This window comes from Sardina pilchardus, chromosome 2, assembly GCF_963854185.1.
Source record: "Sardina pilchardus chromosome 2, fSarPil1.1, whole genome shotgun sequence".
Classification (NCBI taxonomy): Eukaryota; Metazoa; Chordata; class Actinopteri; order Clupeiformes; family Clupeidae; genus Sardina; species Sardina pilchardus.
The window spans coordinates 10,349,533-10,369,855 of record NC_084995.1 but is presented as its reverse complement, the minus strand read 5'-3'; the positions used below and the strand labels follow the sequence as shown (position 1 = coordinate 10,369,855).

The window sequence follows — 20,323 nt, the reverse complement described above, 5'->3', positions numbered from 1 at the left end:
AAATGCAGATATAGACAAAGTCTTTTAAAAGCTGTGATATAGATGACCTGCCAGTTCTGGCTCGCTGTTGGACCAGCATAATCTTTCATTTAAGCAGTTGTTAATTAAAACACAAAATTGTCATGAAATTAAGTAAAATATAATAAGGAATCCTAAGTTTACATGAGCCTGTGTGATGTTGAATTGTGAATTTAAGGTAACTACCAAGGAAAACCAATTAAAAACACAGAATTGTAACTATCATTTGATCCTCAAAGATAAACGAGGATACCTAACACCACTACACCAAGTAGCCTACCACAATATGGAATTGGTAAGCACAGCAACACAAATAGACAATCCCAATAAATACTTCAGGGTGTTTCATAAAAGGGTTCAAAGTGTGAGCTATCATTGGTGGTTTGCAATAATTGCATGCATAGATGGCCATTACAATGACCAATGACAATCTTCTATTAGCCGAACAGCAGAGGTGATCACTTCTGCCTAATTTCATAGAGTGCTGAAATGTAGCCTACACTATTCTGACAACTCTGAAACTCAGCACATATTGCTTTGTGGTTGTGAATTATTGCAGTCATCTTCAACCTGTGTGTGTGCATGCTTAAAATTCTGAAATGCAAAATAGCTTAGGCCTACTGTAGGCTAGCCTACCAATATTTCCATCCATAGATAAAAAAAAAAGAGGAAATCTAACCTTCAAAGTACACCAGACTGATGCATTTAAATGTTACAATATACACATTTTCTTTTAGGGGAGCATAGATCCCCTGATGACAGCATCCTACAAGTAGCCTACATTATAGCCCATTGTGCTGCCCAACATGCAGTAAGAGTGGCCGAGAATTCAAAGCGGCAAATCATTTTATTCAAGTATGTAGGGAAAAACATGTTTATAATGGTCCCTTGTGATGTTACAAGGATTTAAAGATTGTGTATTTTGACAAATAGCCATTTTATATGTAGCCTAGCCTCAGTAACTAGAACATGCATATGAACAATATTTCTTCTTCAACATTCAACTTCAAAGTTGTATAAAGCAGCATGTAATGTCCAAGGATGAACAAAAATATTCCTTAAGGTACAAAGCAGATATTGTTTAGACAAATAAGTTCCTTCGCATTACATAGCATTAATGATACATAAATCACACTATATGATATGTATGATTTTATAATCCCTTTATATAATTATTTTCAGCCGCGTTATGTCCATCCAGCATCCCGTCTTCATCCTGACAGTCAAACCAAATGAATCAGTTAGCAAACCACACAGACCACACATGTGTAGCAGATAATCAGTATAAGGTTACCTCAATGCGTGGCTTTTTTGCATCTGATGAATCTTCAGCTGCTGCTCTTTTGACTGTTTATGAATGAGAGTGTGCCAAATTACTCTCTGCAAAATTTGGATTGGCTTAATAAATGAATATGATGTGTGTGAGCATGGAGGCATAATCAAAAGAAATCACAAGGGTGAATATTTATAACAAACCTTGTGTTTGTCCCTGCCTCAACCCAAGTTCAATGGGCATGCTTTTGTCGATACTTGCTGAGGCAGCTGGAGCAAAGAGAAACATAAAAGAATTTCGAAAAAGCCTGACTAAAAAAGGCAATAAGCAAGCATGCATTTGCGTTGCATTATTTGGTTTACTTACAATTTACCCCACTGAGATATGAGAGCAAGTCCTTTCGATCGGGTCTTCTGACTGCAGGTATGTTTTCTGCCTGTACCGATTTTAAAAAAGGGCATGTCACTGAAATCACTTGTCACGGCAATCCATAATTATGACACTACATTTTTAAGTTAAGTCAACCAGACTAGCTCATGGAAACACTAACTGCAGTCAGATTTTTTTAAAAATAGAACTTACAGCTGCCTTTTGGAAATATGAGGGGTGACGGAGATCCACATAGTTGAGCAGGAAGAGAATTGATTCCAAGGTGTAATATTGTTTGGGTTGACCATTCTTTCCAGTTCTGTAATTGTTAGTTACATAGACATCTGACTAACAAGACACCTGAAAATATCACAGCCCTCGATTGATGGGGAAAAAATGCAGCCAGGCCAAGGCCAAGGCAAACATGTCTCATAATATGAACTAAAAAATGGAACTATGAGGATGACCCACTGATGTTTGCTGTTGCTCATGATATTAAATCAACACACAGATTTTGCCCAATTCTTAAATTAGCCATGGTAGCCTACAGATTTGACACTTGCCAATTGTCGTTCAAATCAGAGCCACGTCAATCCACCAGTTGCAATGCAGCATGCATCAGTAGGCCTATTCTCTAAAGTAAATCTTGATTGTCAAATACTATGGCTAATTTAAGAATTAGGCCTATACACAGGAGTTTTTGTGTAACGGTAGCATTTATTGCAAATCACCATGGCAGAGAGGCTAATAAATTGATTCTGCTCAAGTCAATCAGGTCTGGGTTTTGGGCTCTCATGTGATGATGTTACATCAGAATCAAAATCTGCGAAGATCTAGGTTCAACCTGATTTTTTGCTGAAGGGGATCTAACTCTCACAGCAGCCTAGCTCAACATTGCAGCTCTTCTTATCTGGGTAAGGTCAGAGAAAACACCATATCTAAACAAAACAAGCAATGGCTGACCTAACTATGTCGCAGCGCTATTTCAACAATCAAAACAAATGCTTCAGAATGCCTCTTCACTTCCCCAGACCACCAAATGCAACTGTGATTTCATCCTAGCCTAAATAACATGAACTCCTGTCAAGAGAGGGAACTCTGTTCTAGGGGAGAACATGAACTCCTGTCAAGAGAAGGAACTCTGTTCTATAGGGGAGAACATGAACTCCTGTCAAGAGAGGGAACTCTGTTCTATATGGGAGAACATGAACTTATATTTAGCGACACCTGCTGGCTGAGTTGAACGGAATGGGAAAAAAGGAGAGATTCTGAAGAAGTCGACAAACCCAGAAATAACATAGTTGGTCTTGGCATTATTGGGCCATGAAACATTACTACATCGCCTTCAATTACGATATCCTTTTTCTGGATGGTGTATTGCCGAAGAACACTCAAAACGTCCGCCATCTCTCTATTTCTACTTCCCCTCTTCGTCCAGCTCGCAGACAGATCTACCTGCAGCAGCCACAGATTTGCCACAACAGATTCACCACCGCAGTTCTACAAGATTCAGTGGGCGTGGTGTCAGTAGCATGCGTTTTGGATATGTAGGCCTATTGCTTTGGAAATGGATGGAAGGATTTGTTTTAATTACTTTTTTTTAGCCAGAGACACTGAACCTCCTGATGGTACAGTAAAGCTAAGCTTTGGTGAAGGGGGGCAGGATATCCTGGATGAATAGAGGTTGTCTAAAATGTTATTAGTGATTCTGAATTCAATTTCCTTTTAACAGTTTGCCTTGCCTCCGCTGACAAATAGCTGCGCCAGCAAGAATTCTGATACAGATCTACCCATTGACTATTATGTAGCTTCAGCTACTTAAATATATTCCCCCATATCTTACACTACCTGTTAAAAGTCGCATTGACTTAAAATATTACTTCTAACATACAAAGCAATAGCTGGGTACCTGAATATATTAAAGATCTTCAATATTAAAGATCCAATATAACCCACCTTGACCCCTATGATCACAGAATACTGGACTTCTTGTAATCCCACAAATTTAAAAACTACAGTAGGAACTTTAACCACCTCAGGGTTTTTATTGGAATATGGTCCACCTCTGCTGTGTCCTCGTGTTACTGGCGCCCTAGTCATGCGTCACATGGGGGCCACTACCATACCTGCACTGGTGCTGACTACCCTTCACCATTATGCTGCTATAGCACTGTCATGGATACCTCAGGTGGCTTAAAACACCATGTTCTACACCTAACTAATCTATTCATTTATCATGTAAACAGACCTTAGGCTGCATTCTGAGTGTATAGGACCAATGTACTACAGGCCATCTTTATAAACCCTTATCCTAGCCCAGGTTTGAACTTCATTTGGCTCTCCAAACCAGTCCTCAGAGCTAATGCCATACCTGCGCTCTGATCATCCAGAGTATAGAGGATCATCTACTCATTCAGTACATACTATAGAACCACAAGTGATGGATTCAAATGGATGTTCTGAATACAGGCATATAGTTCCATAGCAAGACATGCCTTGTGGGTAAACTGCAATGCAGGCTGCTTTTACCCAAGTATACTGTAGGAATGAACATGTGAATAATGACCTGCTCTGTTTGTGATGCTGGCCCAAAGAATTAAACATCTCATCCTGTGTACCAAAAATAAATACCATGAAAGAACCCCAGACACGTTTAGTAAACAACATTTATTAAATATTTAAAGATGTATAAAGCAGCGTGTATTAAGTCTAAGGAGTAACACAAATATTACAAAGGTACATTCAGGTTTATGTTACATCAAAAAATTTAGTGAGTTCCTAATAGCATAGCTTAAATTAGTTACCTAAATACCCTTATTACACCACAATTAGTAATGTTTTCATAATTCTTTTACAGAATCAGCTTTTCTAGCAGCGTTAGTGTCAACAGACAATAATGACCTTGATTGTGACTTGCAGAAGCACAACACAGGCAGCAATGAAGAAATATGCATGTTAAATACATGAACGGCTAAGTATACTAGAGCATTTCTAAGCAAATACCCTATGACCTACAAAATAAAGAGCTTATTGGAAGTCAAAGTCAAAGGTCAGCTACAAGACATTATGCTACACTCTGCATGTTTTCCTTATTGTATTTACCAATACATGGTTAAGTGCACCTTATGACTTTTTCTTAACTTGGTCTGTTCAAGTGGAAATGTAAAATCTGCCGACAGTTTTGGGATTCAATAGGAGCAACAAACGTTTTGTAAACGTGTTGTCATCAGGCTGTGTTACCTCAAGAGTTTAATCTCTTGTCCAATAAAAATGTTTTACATCAATGTATTACAATATTACATGCACTGTATTCACTGAAACCAGGGGTCAATAGACACTAACATTTTTTGTAAGATTGGGCAAAATACCAAAAGGTAAGTGATTAAAAGATTAATATATGTAATACATTTACTTTTACCGGGGTAAACATACAGAGGTTAGGAGGTAGGAATCCTGTCCATGTTAGCTGACACTTGTAATGACATGTTGAACCTGGTCAGTGGTGAGAAGAGAAGTTTACTATGATAGCCAGCAGCTCCCAAGAACGCATTGCTGGTATTAGCAGGCAAGCTAGTTGAATGAGACCCTGGGGCCCTATTGATAGGTGTCTCTGAGTACTTTCATTAGGGAGAAAAGCAAAAATATGTTCCGCATTAAACTAGCTTGCCTGCTAATACCAGCAATGCGTTCTTGGGAGCTGCTGGCTATCATAGTAAACTTCTCTTCTCACCACTGACCAGGTTCAACATGTCATTACAAGTGTCAGCTAACATGGACAGGATTCCTACCTCCTAACCTCTGTATGTTTACCCCGGTAAAAGTAAATGTATTACATATATTAATCTTTTGAGTCAGCCCGATGCCCCCATATTCAGTTGACGTTGTTAATTGTCCCAAATGAAAGTACCTAAAGACATCCAACATCCAACATCCAAGGAAAATTACAACATCCAAGTCCATACCACATTTCAATGCAGTCTTTCAATCTCAAGTTCTAGGGCTTCAATAACATTGTGCTACAGTACCTCATCAATAGACTGAGAATACAAAAATGTGTCACAGTATGTGGTATACCGTATCATCTGTCCGCCTGTGAAATTCACATCTTGGATGTCAAATCCTGTTTTTAAAATATAAATTGAAAACTCATCCAGCCAGCTGGATGACAAAATACAACCTAAATAAAATGCAACTTTTTGACAAGCGAGAGATATCATTGGGCAGTTAAGGGTTTCTTTGTTTAGTCCTTGGAGGTTGTGCCTTGTTGGGCACATCAGTCCAGTGTGACAACAGTTCTCTTCGAGTTCCTTTCTGCAGGAGTCTGTTCTCAGGGTCATACTGATGTCCAGTCAATAGTCTTCTCATATGACATCCAGAACAAAGTTATGGATGACGTCCACAGCCCTGGAGTCAAAGCCACAGATGTCCAGCATGCCTCGGTCGTCCGGGTCAGCCACCGAGAGACCCGTGGTCGTAAGTCCACACACAACTAACTTTGAATTGATGCCCATTTTCTGGAGACGACAAAAAAACAGTTCAGTCAATGGTACACTAGAACATATTTCCGGTGTGAATATTGGACTAGACACTACAGTGTGTGTGTGTGTGTGTGTGTGTGTGTGTGTGTGTGTGTGTGTGAGTCGGTGACTGTGGGTGAGTGTGTGTGAATGAGGATGGAAGGAATGAAAACATATGAACAGTTATACACACACAATCCACCAGTCTGACTCAGGAAATACAGCATATTTGAAAAATGTATATCAGACTCTAACAGAGAGGATGAATTAGAGGACCTGTAGGCCTGGGTGTAGAGCTATTTAAGCAATTATTTGAGCAATTAAATATTTTTCCGGTATAGAAAATATCTGGTCAGACTGGAGGTCATCTGGTCAAATAGCAATGACACATCACCAGTTCAAATAACTACACAGGGACTTACCTGTCTGTACATTTTGAGTGCTTCTGCCGGATTGGCCTTTCCAAACCAGGTCTCATTGTTGGTAAAGATAAGGAAGACGTCCACAGGCCTCTCACTCTCTGAGGCCCAGAGGATGGGCAGGGCGCAGTCTGTGCTGCCATCAGGGATCTGAACACCCAACACATTTCTGGGTCAGTGGAACAATTTCCCATCTTTATTCTATACGCTCACCTGGCGCAAAGCAAGTTGACATTTCACTGATCTCTATGTTAGGGTTACCCAAGGCACAGGACCTGCACAAGAGCAACCTTCAAATAAACCACATCACTGCTGAAGACAAGATGTTTACTAAAAGCTTCGTAGCCATCTTGTCTACACTATGGCCAAACTAAGAAATGTGTCCAAGCAGACTCCGCAATCAGCAAATGTGTAAGCACACCCTGCATACGTTCATTGATTCATTCTAATCATTGATCTTCATTCAAAGAGAATATTTGAAAAACAAACAAAACAGATAAGGAACATGTTTCTGTAATTCTGTCTTTTTCACCATCATCTTCAAGTACTGCCATGCTCATTACTTGACATACAACTGCTGCTAAAAAGCAAACCTTTTACCTTAACATAACGTTTCCAAAATCGTTTTGATGGCACGTAACCTCATGACATGGTGAATGACACTTCTGCACTTAGCGGCCTTCTATAGGGGGTAGTCCTATAGTCCTAGCAACTTTTTGTGATCAGGTAGGAGCACTGGCTTCGTTTCGAAACGGAAGGCAGCGACTCGCTGCCTGCCTGCCTGCCTGCCTGCCTAAATAGAGAGCTGTCTCACAAAACATGACTTTGGATTGAATGCATCTTTTAAGAATCAGCATAACACTCTCGATCTTTGGTTAACACTGCGGTAAGATGGTAAACTAAACTAGCTTACGGAAGAAAGTAGTTTGACAGGCAGTGCATATATCAGACCAAATGCTATCAATGTTTACAACTGGTATAATTAGATAATACAGTGATAATTTCTCGCTAGATTTTAACAAATCTAAGCAATCTTTCTTCTTTTCTTTAATTTTCACAGCTAATTCAGACGTTGCTGCAAAGGATTATGGGTAGTAGGGTGCATGGAGGATGCATCAATGCTGCTTTCCGAAACGACTTAGAAATTCTAAAATGTCTTAGAAGGCAGCAAAAAGAGTTTATTCCCCGCTCCCGGTTAGATATCTTAAAAGGCAGTATTTTTTTTTACCATTTTGAACAGAGTTATTGTCTCTTCCTCTAAAATCGAAATGGAAAAGTTGCTTTAACACAATTCTGAGATCTCTTTCTACAGAATGCTGTTGATGCATTCCCTCATACTGCATCAGAGTTATGTTCATAATTTGGTAGCAAGAGACACATATTTAATTTGTTTATTATTGCACTTCTCAACTGTAGGGGTACCCTGAAAGTTAATCTTATATAGTGCTTATTCAACATCAAGTCAAGCAACACTATTAAATCACATGTCTTTACCTTCACCAGTTCTGCTGTAACTTGCATAACAGACATCTCAGCAGAGAGGTGGATTGGGGTGACATTTCCGTCAGAGAACACCAACACCTGAGCATCCTTCTCCGTCCGCGTAATGACCTTGAACAAAAAGTCACAATTGCATCACAACCCCTGAAATTATAGCCATCCTTTCAAGAATTACAAAACATATCATCAACTGTTGTTTTTAATTGCATTCTGAGAAGTGTGACGGCAGCTGGTTTGTTAAGAAAGCTAACACATTCTCAAGCCATTATCTGTTCTTAACCTTTGAGACAGTTGAAGCATTCAAGACACTGAAATTCTTCCTCACTCTCAACATGCATTCGCAGCCAGTGATACCATAACGTAGGCATCTGAAAAATGTATCCCAGAGCCACGGGTCACTAGGAGACGCCGGGCTTTGTGAATGCTCACCATGCTCATGGCGGCAGCTGCCGTGGCGGCACTGACGGCGCTCCCCAGGGCAGTGCTGCTCAGCGAAGCACTCACGTCCACACTGACCACAAACTGCTTACTTGTGGCCTCCACATTCTGTGTGTGTGTGTGTGTGTGTGTGTGTGTGTGTGTGGGGAGGGGGAGCATAAACAGGAGACACATGTTTGTAAACATGACATGTTTGTCATTCTTAACTGACAACAACAACACATTCTCATTTCAGAGTAAAACACATACTGTATTTCAGTGGCTATGGATATACTGTAGGAATACAGCTTACAATAAGCTAATTAAACCTCTGCAGGTCATTCTAACTGTTTCAAATATGCATGATAAAAGTGATTTGTGCAGTGACTCTAGGTTGTATTTTTCATGACTGAACCACATTGTATTTGTATTTGGTAGTGTCATACATCCCACATTAACAAGATGGAGAGGATTAATTTCACACGTAAAATGCAAATCCACTTATCCAAACTGACAACCAACCCCATATGGTGTCTGTCCTTCCACACATACTAATGATGCACATGATATCGGCCACCACCAATGAGAGCCAATGCCAGGCAACTGAGATCTCATAACACATCCTAAACCCCATATCTCCTACTCACAGACACACTCACACTACTATCATGTATGGCTTAAGTCATACCCTCAGAGGCATCTTGATATCAATAGTTGTAAATGTGTGCCGTGCTTACATGTTTAGGAAATCAGACTGACCTTAAAGCACTGGAAAAAGGCAAAGTCCAGAGCTTGGATGATGTGTGCATCTGGCTCCCATTTCAGCTTACTTCTGTTGCCGTGGCCCCTCTTGTAGTTTTCTGCTGCCAGCAAGATGCTGAATGGATGCAACTTTGACTGAAAGACATTGAAATCTAAAATGAATGATGCACACAAAATAACTCCGAGATCAGGTACATCAGTTTACTGGAACAATGTCCCTTCAGATTTCATACTGAAATGAGTACAGCTAATGATGTTCAAATCACATATCATATCGCTTTCCTCAAGTAGCTTTTCTATTTGCCAAATGTACTCTAGACTAAATTCAAGGTAATCAATGTGCAGCCGTTACCTTTTTCAGAGCAGTCTCATTCTGAATCCTCTCACAAACAGCTACAACATCGGCGCTTCCTGGGGCAAAAACCTTGTCAGCGGTCATCTTGCCCAAATGCCGGAGCAATGTAGCCAGTGGCATGTCTTTTAAGAAAGCGCTCCATACCTACAATCAAACAAGACTGTGTATTTGTCAAGACAGTACTGAGAAAGTACATCATACTAGATTATCCTGTACATACTGTATATAAATGTACTTCTTATGCTGCCCCCAAAAACTGACAATTAGACCAAACTAATATATTAGTTAGATGTTAGATTCATATTGGCGAATTAATTATGGGACCTATGGACACATGAAAATCTAGGTCAGACTGTAATACAACTGTAACAAATACATTCATCATATAGAATTTATACCATACACAATTGAATCTTTCCATTGTCTGCCGTGCTGTAAGAGCCGGTCATAGTAACTGAAAGACTCTACGCTTCAGTTCCCAAACAGACCTCTTTGGACTTGAGATGATTTGTGAGGATTTGTTCCCTCTCCAGCCTGTGCTCCTCAATCAGATGGATCACCTCCATCTCGTCAGTCGAGTGCTTGGTCTTCTCCACGGCCTCTAGGTATGTCAGGACTTTGACAACATCCTCAGAGTTTTCTTTGTCAGCATACACAACCTGAACCTCTTTCCACCCTTTAGTTATGTACTTATTAATAAGTGCAATAGCTGTAAAACACAATAATGTTATTTGCACTGTGAAGAATGTAGAGGATTTGTTATTTTGATTTGTTATGAACATACATACATTCATACATCCTCTATTTTACCACACACGGCCATCATTTCACTTGTGTGGATGATTCCTAAAGCAATCTATTTTCAAAGTCAGGATAGATTTTCATACAACACTATCTTGCTCATGTACTCACCTTCATTGGCTGGCTTCATATGTGAGAGTCTAAGAAGGTCCTGGTGTGACCAGCCTGCCCTGTGCTTGCACTTGGTAACAGCCTGTGCAAGAACTATGGGGTCCTGGCTGTTGTACCAATCAGCAACAGCTTTGCGCAGGCCGCGACCCCACATACCACACTTCATTCCGTCCTTCAATTCCTTCTTAAACTGAATAAATGCAAATAGGTGGCTTGGGAGGTGGCATAGGTCCTTCAAGGCCCGAAATGCCGCCTGCTTGGTCTTTGGATCCGAGTGCTGTGAACAGACGGCCAAGGCGAACAGTGCAGGGTTCGAGCGGACAGCTCGTCCGTCCTGTCCAAACCTGCGGATTTCTTCCACCACATCGCAACCTTTGCCATTCTCCAACAGCTGGATCAAGGTCAACGCGCTTTCCATTCCGAGTGATGGCTCCTTAGTGTTGAAAGTGGGCCCCTCTGACCCATAACATAGAAACCGGCGAAGACGGCAAAGGTCCATAGCATCCACGAGACTGTCATCTACAGAGTTCTGCAACGGCTCCACAGCCCCAGGCTGACCTCCTTCAGTAGTGCACCCTGTAGAATCCATGACTGCAAACTGCAGAAACAACATGACATAATTATGTCTGCATCAATAAGTAACACAGCCAATCAACATAGTTGTGTATGTCAGATATGCCCGAAACCTTGGCAGTTTAAAAAAATAAATAAATAAATAAAAAAAAAAACACTGGTCATAATAAAACACAATTGCTAGACCACTTCGAAGTAGCTACCAACTTGCATCGGGGCGGTTGCCAAACAGGCAGTGTTGCAGCTTAGATTGCAATAATATTCTGAATCACGGCCAATATAAGGCTAACTACCTAATGTTTTTAACGTTAAGTCTGAGACCGCCAACGTTAGAGTTAAGATACCTGTTGGAGCAGTGATGGATGCTGACAAAGTTCACAGTAACTGTCAACTGTTGTCCAGCCATAGCGTTAGCATTAAACTCCGACCAGCTGACATGGCTGGCATGCATTATTCTGATAGCTACGCTAACAAGCTAAAGCGATTAAATGCCTCCATCAGATGAACCCAAAGCGTTGAATTATTACACACTGGATAGTACATTCTGAACATCTCATATTAGTTAAATTAACTGTTTTTCAAGATGCTGAATGTTGGCGTCATAATTTGTAAGGCGCAATCATCATACATGGGGATGCAGCGACCTCCCATCCTCAGTCAAGCCATAAGTTTAACGTTAGTTTTTCATTCTGACCAGTTAATTTCAGATACGCAATACTGAAGTCATTCTTCTGCAATACCAATACAGTAGATCACGACGGAGAACCGATAATTGTATTAGCTTACGTTAAAATAAAGATTTGACCATCTCGGCAGCTCAAGATGTAATGTTTAGCTTGAAGCTAGCTGGCTAGCGAGTGTGAATGCTTGTCCCGTTGACTGGTTGAGACATTCCTTGTAGTCTAGGATGCTGTAGCTGGATATTAAAACATTGAAAGAGACTACAATTAAGCCAATTAGTTGTAACGTTACACATTCCTGAGTAGTAGCACTACACATTTTGTAGTACTTACCACAAGGCGTAGAGTTTATGCGTTATAGGTAGGTAGATTCAAATACTTAGTTAGCCACAGCCTCACGACCAAAAGGCCCTCCCTAGGATGGACCGTGACAAGCAAGATGTGGCCGAAGTGGTTGCTGGGAGGGACAGCTGTGTTTTCCTCTCTCACCAAGTCAGGGCAACGAGTTCAATCAGGTTCAACATGCTGGACGCCTCGTACCACCCTTACATTTTTGGATTCAATGAATGATAAACGTTTTTCAGGTAAATGTGCACTCACCATGTCGTTTATAGTCTTGTTGCGGGTCAAAATGAGTTCAACAGGGCAATCAATGTTAGCTAGAAGAGTTGGCCTCATGTCAGGTAGGCTAGATCTAATTAATAATCAGGTTTTAAGAGATTGACTGGCCATTTAAATGTAAAGATCTGTACTGTTACAAAACAATCACAAAACTACAAAACTACTAAATAGTCGTACAAAATATGAATGTAAATGAGAGTGCAGTGTGTGTGTGTGTGTGTGTGTGTGTGTGTGTGTGTGTGCATACTGTGTTTGTGTGTATGCATGTGCGTGCATGATGTGTGCTGTTTGTGCATGCGTGCGTGTGGTGTGTGTGTGTGTGTGTGTGTGCATGTGCGTGCATGATGTCTGCTGTGTGTGCATGCGTGCGTGTGTGTGCATGCATATGTGTCTGTTTTAGACAGGTCATTTGCTCAACTTTTTGGGCCTAGTTTTCTGTCAAAGTTTTCTCAATGGATTCCTGGTCAGAACCCCTATTGAAACAGATTAAGACTTGGGGCATGTTAAATTTTGTCCAAAAATTCAAGATGGCCGCCGTATGGGCAATTCCATATCAGTTGGAACAGGTCCGACACCATGGTCCTCAGTTTTTCCTGATTTTTGGTCAAAATGTTCCTCCGTGTCTCATTAGAGGAAAACCAAAATTTTAGCTTGGTATCTTGTTTAGTTTCTGAGATATGGCTCTTCAAATGTGGATAGACGTGTCCTAAAAAAAGGCTGAAAATGCCTGTATTTAATGAGCACCACTTTTTTTTAAACCCCTCTCCTGTCTTAAACCTACCATATTATTTTCTAAAAATTTGAACACTGGGGCAGTACCCTGTTTAGTTGTCCAATATCACAAAGGAATTATAGTCCTTCCCACCATTGAAGACTTATTCATCGAAACAAACCCATATTTTTTTTAAAGCAATGAAAAACAAAAAACCTGTTTTTGTTCTCTTATGGTCATGAATGGATAGCACTCACATTTTTAAAACTTTAAATAAATATAGTCCATGAGTAAGAGAACATGTTGAAAAAAAATTGAGATGGTAAGTTTTCGTATTTCGAGGCTATGGGCCTTCAAAGATGGCCAAAATGGTGTTTTTCCCTAAAAATGCCAATTTCATTGCCTTTTTTCAAGGACAAGATGAAATGCAAATCCAACATTTCTTTTTTCCTGCAATAGTATGCCACTTTGTAGACCATGTGAATGTGGTAGATCCGACCTGTCCATTTTAATATCCCCTCAGTACATATCTGAAGTTAGAAAAAATGAAAAATTGTCTTGGCTGAAGGAGGTGTTGGTTTGATTTTTATGAACCTCTTAGAAGGACAATATGGGGTTTAAACCCATTTTTTATGTTTGAGGGATCAGATTGCCATCCTGTAAACAGGATAAAAAATTTATATCCCATTTCTACTCTTTATTGATCCCTTAGAATATGTCCAAAAGTTGTCAAAAATGAAAAAGGCGACTAAATGGAGGGACCAAGTGGATCAAGTCACACAAGGCTAAAAATGTAATATAAGACAGATGAGATACTAACAGAGAACACTGTGAAATGTATAACCCCTGTTACGATGGCCTTTGAACCCACTGTGTCCCTAACTGAGGTTAAGGGCTAAAAACCACCAACCACCGATCCGGTGGTCTCCAACTTTTTCATATCTCTTGATAGAAAATTTATACAGACTTGAAACTCATATGTTGTTCATCTCTTCAAAGCGTTTTTTTGAGACCATCCATGACTTCCTGTGATAACCGGAAGTTGGTTTAAAACAGGAAGTAAACTTTAAAAAGGCTGTATCTCTGGGGAAAAAAAACAAAAAGCTGTTGGGGCCAAAGTGTTGAGGCCAAAATCATGGTTTGAGAGATTGTGTAGGAGTATGTTTCAGACCATTTGGAGTTGAGTGGTACCCACTTTGTATGACATAAAAAATCGCCCTTAGGGTTTAACTTGACCAAAAAGTGTAGGCCTCAACAGCTTTTTTTTTTTTTTTTTTTTTTTTCTCGGAGATACAGCATTTTTAAAGTGTACTTCCTGTTTTAAACCAACTTCCGGTTATTACAGGAAGTCATGGATGGTCTCAAAAAGCCGCTTTGAAGAGATGAACAACATGTATGAGTTTCAAGTCTCAAATTTTCTATCAAGAGATATGAAAAAGTTGGAGACCACCGGATCGGTGGTTGGTGGTTTTTAGCCCTTAACCTCAGTTAACACAGTGGGTTCAAAGGCCATCGTAACAGGGGTTATACATTTCACAGTGTTCTCCCTCAGTATCTCATCTGTCTTATATTACATTTTTAGCCTTGTGTGACTTGATCCACTTGGCCATTTTAAGCCCCTCAATTTAGTCGCCTTTTTCATTTTTGACAACTTTTGGACATATTCTAAGGGGTCAATAAAGAGTAAAAATGGGATATAACATTTTTATCCTGTTTATAGGATGGCATTCCGATCCTCAAACAGAAAAAAATGGGTTTAAACCCCATATTGTCCTTCTAAGAGGTTCATAAAAAATCGAACCAACACCTCCTTAAGCCAAGACAATTTTTAATTTTTTCTAACTTCAGACATGTACTGAGGGGATATTAAAATGGACAGGTCGGATCTACCACATTCACATGGTCTACGAAGTGGCATACTACTGCAGGAGAAAAGAACTGTTGGATTTGCATTTCATCTTGTCCTTGAAAAAAGGCAATGAAATTTGCATTTTTAGGAAAAAACACCATTTTGGCCATCTTTGAAGGCCCATAGCCTCAAAATCCGAAAACTTACCATCTAAATTTTTTTTCAACATGTTCTCTTACTCATGGACTATATATATGTAAAGTTTTAAAAATGTGAGTGCTATCCATTCATGACCACAAGAGAACAAAAAACAGGTTTTTTTGTTTTTCATTGCTTTAAAAAAAAATATGGGTTTGTTTCGATGAATAAGTCTTCAATGGTGGGAAGGACTATAATTCCTTTGTGATATTGGACAACTAAACAGGGTACTGCCCCAGTGTTCAAATTTTTAGAAAATAATATGGTAGGTTTAAGACAGGAGAGGGGTTTAAAAAAAAGTAGTGCTCATTAAATACAGGCATTTTCAGCCTTTTTTTAGGACACGTCTATCCACATTTGAAGAGCCATATCTCAGAAACTAAACAAGATACCAAGCTAAAATTTTGGTTTTCCTCTAATGAGACATGGAGGAACATTTTGACCAAAAATCAGGAAAAACTGAGGACCATGGTGTCGGACCTGTTCCAACTGATATGGAATTGCCCATACGGCGGCCATCTTGAATTTTTGGACAAAATTTAACATGCCCCAAGTCTTAATCTGTTTCAATAGGGGTTCTGACCAGGAATCCATTGAGAAAACTTTGACAGAAAACTAGGCCCAAAAAGTTGAGCAAATGACCTGTCTATTTATGTGTGTGTGTGTGTGTGTGTGTGTGCACGCACGCGTGCATGCATGCGTGTATACGTGCATGCGCGTGTAGCTGATAATGGGTGCCATAATGATCTTACCCTTGAAATGCATGCAATTTCGAACTGTGCCAAAGATACCTGCGATCACAATGCCCCAATTGTGCCTTTTGATTTTTTAACTAGGTGTAGCCTACCTTTTTGAGTGGTTATGAGATGTGTTGACATGGCCCCTGAAGACTGACATACAAAAATAATTTGGTCATAAGTATATATAGGTCCTACTCGATATATTCACAGAAAACTGTTACTGGCCATACAGGCTGATTGGTGTAGAGTCACACATGTGATTTATCATATGAAACAATGAAGAAATATTCAACCAAAGGACATCAATTTTCTTTGCGAATGAATAATGTATTGTAAATAAATAAATGTTTTCCTTAAAATACAGGGGTCATAAGTATTGGAATGCCCATATTAAAGTGTAACTTCACCCGATAACTCCACCCACTTCACATTTCTGAAAAAAGGCTTTCAAAATGGGCAGGACGTTCTGAAATTTGGAAGGTAGTGCAGCACTGCTGCAGCCAATCAATCATGCATTTCGTGTCAATCTGGGAATGAGTGCTGCAGACATGTCACAGGTAGGCTAATCAGGGCAGCAGGTGTTGGGGCGTTTCATTCCTAAAGGCCCATCACATTACAGGCGGCATGCGCTGCGCTCACCGCTAGGTTTCTCTTGGTTGAGGTAACGTTCTACGATTGTTGTTGTGGTTATCGCTGGGTTCTGCACAAAAGACCATTGACTTACAGCGCGGCGCGGTCAAAGTTCAACATATTTCAACTTTGACCGCGGTAGCGCAAGAGCGGCAAAGCGGCAAAAATGCCGGTATACTGAGCGCAGCGGCAGACCAGTTCTTGCGCGCTCAAACGATTGAAAGTAATGGGTTTCATAGCGTATGCCGCGTGTAATGTGATGGAGCCTTAATTTGTAACGACCCGGTGACGTAGAGTTGGACGAGAAGTACAGGACTACGTCAGCATTCCAATAGCATTTTGGACCAAAATGCCATGGCATGTTTCAATCTGTAGAGGGCGCGGAGAGCTATATTGCCAATACAAAATCATACAAAATGTTACTTTTCTCGGGAAACACGATTTTTGTTAATATTAACCCTGGTACTAGTGCAGGTCACCACTTATGAGTAATTCAGCTCAAAACACATATTTTAGGGTGCAGTTACACTTTAAATTCCCATAGAGGATTATTAGCTGTTAGTTTATTAGCTGGTTTCATTCTCATTGAGCTCAATGCAATTCAAACCAGCTAATTAGCTAACAGCTAATAACTGACATAAAACATGCCAAACTCTTAGTATGGTGAAGGTTATAGTGTTGATGTGGGGTTATTTTAATTCCAAAGGCCAAGGGGACTTTATCAAAACAATTCATTTCTACCTTTCTCCTGTTCATCCAGCCGTTCTGTGAGTCTGTGTAGCCCCACATCATCACCCTTCACCATATCTCGTTATTGGCATTGGGTACCATAAGATCATCTCTCATTTAAAATGAAGCTATTAGGCTAACTGAAATAAAACAATGCCAATCTCTTGGTATGGTGAAGGATGTGTGATGATGTGGTGAGGTCGTGGCTCCCAATTCTAGGGAGTTTTCCCCCACCCCTGTTACTCATGGGCTCTCTTTCAATGTTTACCACTCTGTAAAGCGCCATGAGACACGTAATGTTTTGCCGCTATATAAGTGAAATTAAATTGACACCCCCACACACACACAATACACAATATACCTTTTTAATTACTAATTTTAATTTTAATTTATTCCTTAGCTGAGCATTACTTATAATTAATTTTATGAGTGCATGACAATAAAGTACTTGAACTTGAATATTTGAAATGGTTTGCTCAACATTTGGACTGAGGATTTACAGTTGCCTGACACCTGAATAGTAGAAGAAAACGTGGTGAGATAGCAAGAGAGCCACTAGGTGGCTCAACTAGCTTAGGTTTAGATGGCAATCTTTGTGCCGAGATTTACTTGTGTGAGAGAAACTAGAAACTTAGTTGGTTGGTCTGTCTTTGTAAGTTGCATACAATGAAGCAAAATTTGTTCAGGTATTGTGTTTACATACATACATACATATATATGCTGTACATACACACACGCACACACACACACACACACACACACACACACACACACACATATATACGTATGATATATACTGTAAATGAGTAAACATGATAGGAATGAGCATTGTACATATACTCAAGCTAGGCAGAATAGACATAAAAAAGACATAAAATAGACCAAACACTTTCAGTCAATAAAATAGATATCAATACAGACCATCTGCGCATTGCAATAAAAACACTGTCATGTTCGACATGTCAGAGATGTCATTTGTTTAGTGGAAGTAGGCCTAGTGTGCAACTACTGTAGGCTACTATCCATAAGGGTCATGATTATGCTCTTGGGAGCAAGCATGATTTTCTGCTTGTCAAATTACATAATGACATAATGATGGCGCTGGGGAGTGTAGTGTATCTCTTCATTTCTTTTTGGCACTCTTGTGGTACACTTCCATTGTCCCTGACTCAATGCAGAATTCTTCTGCGATTCTTTTTGATTCCCGTGCAGGCTATTTTGCGTAGTTCTTTGTAAAAGTCTGACTGGATGAAACGAGGATAAGTGTCACTCTCCATTAGGTGATATATTTTCCTCTGTGCCGCAACAAAACAGGAGGTGGTAGGGTGCTGGAGGCTCTGTGTGATGCAGTCTCTTGTGTGAAAATCCAAATTAATCTGAAATGAGAGCATATGTTTCATACTCCATGTAGGTTGCGGTTGTGTTAAGGCTAGACTGTAGCACCAAGTTTTACATTATGCAAATAGAAGTGCAGAAATAGTGAAATCAACTGTCCACGTGAGGACCAGTATGGAAGATCTGACGTGGACCAAATATGTTATATAATGAGGGGTCATTCCATTTTTAATGTTTTTAAATGTATATATTTTTTACATTTGTTTTTGAAGTAAAAAGGTGTTTGAACAAGGACTACATTGCGTATCACATGCAAAATACAGTGTCCAAAAATAGCTCACACAACAAATAAGGTGTACTGTAAACACAATGATCTTGATTCTCAGCAAAGATGGGATGGGTATCATTTGATTGGCTATTGAACTAAAAAATCAGCAACCTTTTGCGTCAGATTGTGAACTTTACCTTATATGTTTCTAGTAATAACACTCAAATACAGTATAATGTAACAAAATTGTTTCACAGATGTCAAAATAAGGGTAAGCTTTGTTGTTTAGCTTTCACAGTTTGCAAGACCAGTTTTTATTTATAATGCCTGCAATTTAAAGGTGTCAAGATTGAAGATGGGAAATCATTTTGAGCTATTTTGTGCTCCTGGTCTTAGACCTTTTCTTATAAAACGTCAAAGCAAATCTGAGATTGAAAGAAATTGATAACAGAATGACCCTGAAGTTAGACAGATTCATTTTTCAAAGTAAAATGTCTTTTTTTATTATTATTTTAAAAAGATGGTAAATTTGCTTGTTTTTGTGTTGCATTCTGCATACCTGTTTTGGAGAGTCCGTTTTGATGAATTGTTCATAAATGTCAACAGCTGTGGAAGCCAGTATTTCTTTTGTTTTCAGGCATTTAAATTCTTCACAGGCAAGCCAAAACTCTAAATTCTCTTCACAGAACTCTGACTTCAGAAATGCTTTGAATGCCATTTGTCCATCTGCAAAAGGAGACAAGCAATTAAGTTCAGTTATGCTAAGCTAAAGACGCTAAGATAATTTTTAAAAAACTACCGGTAAATCAAAATATCTCACTGATTACTGGGTGGTGCTTGGACGTTATAATCAAGACAGTATGTTTAATTTTTGAATATCCTTACTCTGGTTAGTCAAAAGGCGCTCAAAAGATTCAGTCCAGAGGTTCACATCAGCAGCAGTTGGCCTGTTCAATAAAGATTAGACAAATTAAGTGAGCAGAAGTTTAGCAAATAATCAAGTTGAATAGATTGAATTAGTTAAATTGCAATTTAAATACCCTTTGAGTTTCTTTTGTATTGTAGTTTTTGTCAGACTTTGTAAGTGGATATGAATTCGGGGTTTCCATGATTTGTGTCTGACAAATAGAACATATACAGTAAATCACTGCTTGTCCAGACATTTTCATAAAAACTATAGGCTTAGTGATATGAATATGTATAGAAACGGAAATATTCTTACATTATTTGTCCATAGCCTGGATAAAACATTGAAGTGGTATCTTCAGACTGCACAAGGTCCATTTTTCAAACCCCTGCGCAAAGTTACAGCATCTCAGGAGTATTGCTGCTTCACCATTGGAGTACAGAGTTTTAGTGTTCACCTTTGGTATGAAGTTGCAGAAGTCTTCATCTCCAGAGACCTTAAGCCTCACAAGAGTAAGCTGATGGGCCACTTTCAGAATA

General features: G+C 39.5%; 2 protein-coding genes and 1 pseudogene across 3 annotated transcripts; all 3 read right to left on the bottom strand.

The window, feature by feature from the left end:
- Positions 1 to 1,118: 1,118 nt before the first annotated feature.
- On the bottom strand, positions 1,119 to 3,067 carry LOC134100592 (parafibromin-like; annotated as a pseudogene).
- A 2,096-nt stretch (positions 3,068 to 5,163) lies between these two features.
- ro60 (Ro60, Y RNA binding protein) lies at positions 5,164 to 12,379 on the bottom strand. Of its 2 annotated transcripts, XM_062518281.1 has the most exons (10): positions 12,129 to 12,379; positions 11,902 to 12,031; positions 10,543 to 11,140; positions 10,119 to 10,339; positions 9,628 to 9,774; positions 9,273 to 9,410; positions 8,526 to 8,642; positions 8,091 to 8,207; positions 6,600 to 6,746; positions 5,164 to 6,174 (listed from the first exon to the last, which is right to left on the bottom strand). In XM_062518281.1, the coding sequence occupies exons 3-10, from the start codon at positions 11,129 to 11,131 to the stop codon at positions 6,022 to 6,024; spliced, it is 1,629 nt and encodes a 542-aa protein (XP_062374265.1). In that variant the 5' UTR covers positions 11,132 to 11,140; positions 11,902 to 12,031; positions 12,129 to 12,379; the 3' UTR covers positions 5,164 to 6,021. The 2 variants fall into 2 exon arrangements, with proteins under 2 accessions (XP_062374265.1, XP_062374272.1); XM_062518288.1 differs by lacking the exon at positions 11,902 to 12,031.
- A 5,257-nt stretch (positions 12,380 to 17,636) lies between these two features.
- On the bottom strand, positions 17,637 to 20,323 carry LOC134100585 (regulator of G-protein signaling 21-like). The gene is made up of 5 exons (XM_062553859.1): positions 20,100 to 20,323; positions 19,918 to 19,995; positions 19,763 to 19,824; positions 19,437 to 19,603; positions 17,637 to 18,650 (listed from the first exon to the last, which is right to left on the bottom strand). Exons 1-5 carry the CDS (start codon positions 20,159 to 20,161, stop codon positions 18,444 to 18,446), a joined length of 576 nt encoding a protein of 191 aa, XP_062409843.1. The 5' UTR covers positions 20,162 to 20,323; the 3' UTR covers positions 17,637 to 18,443.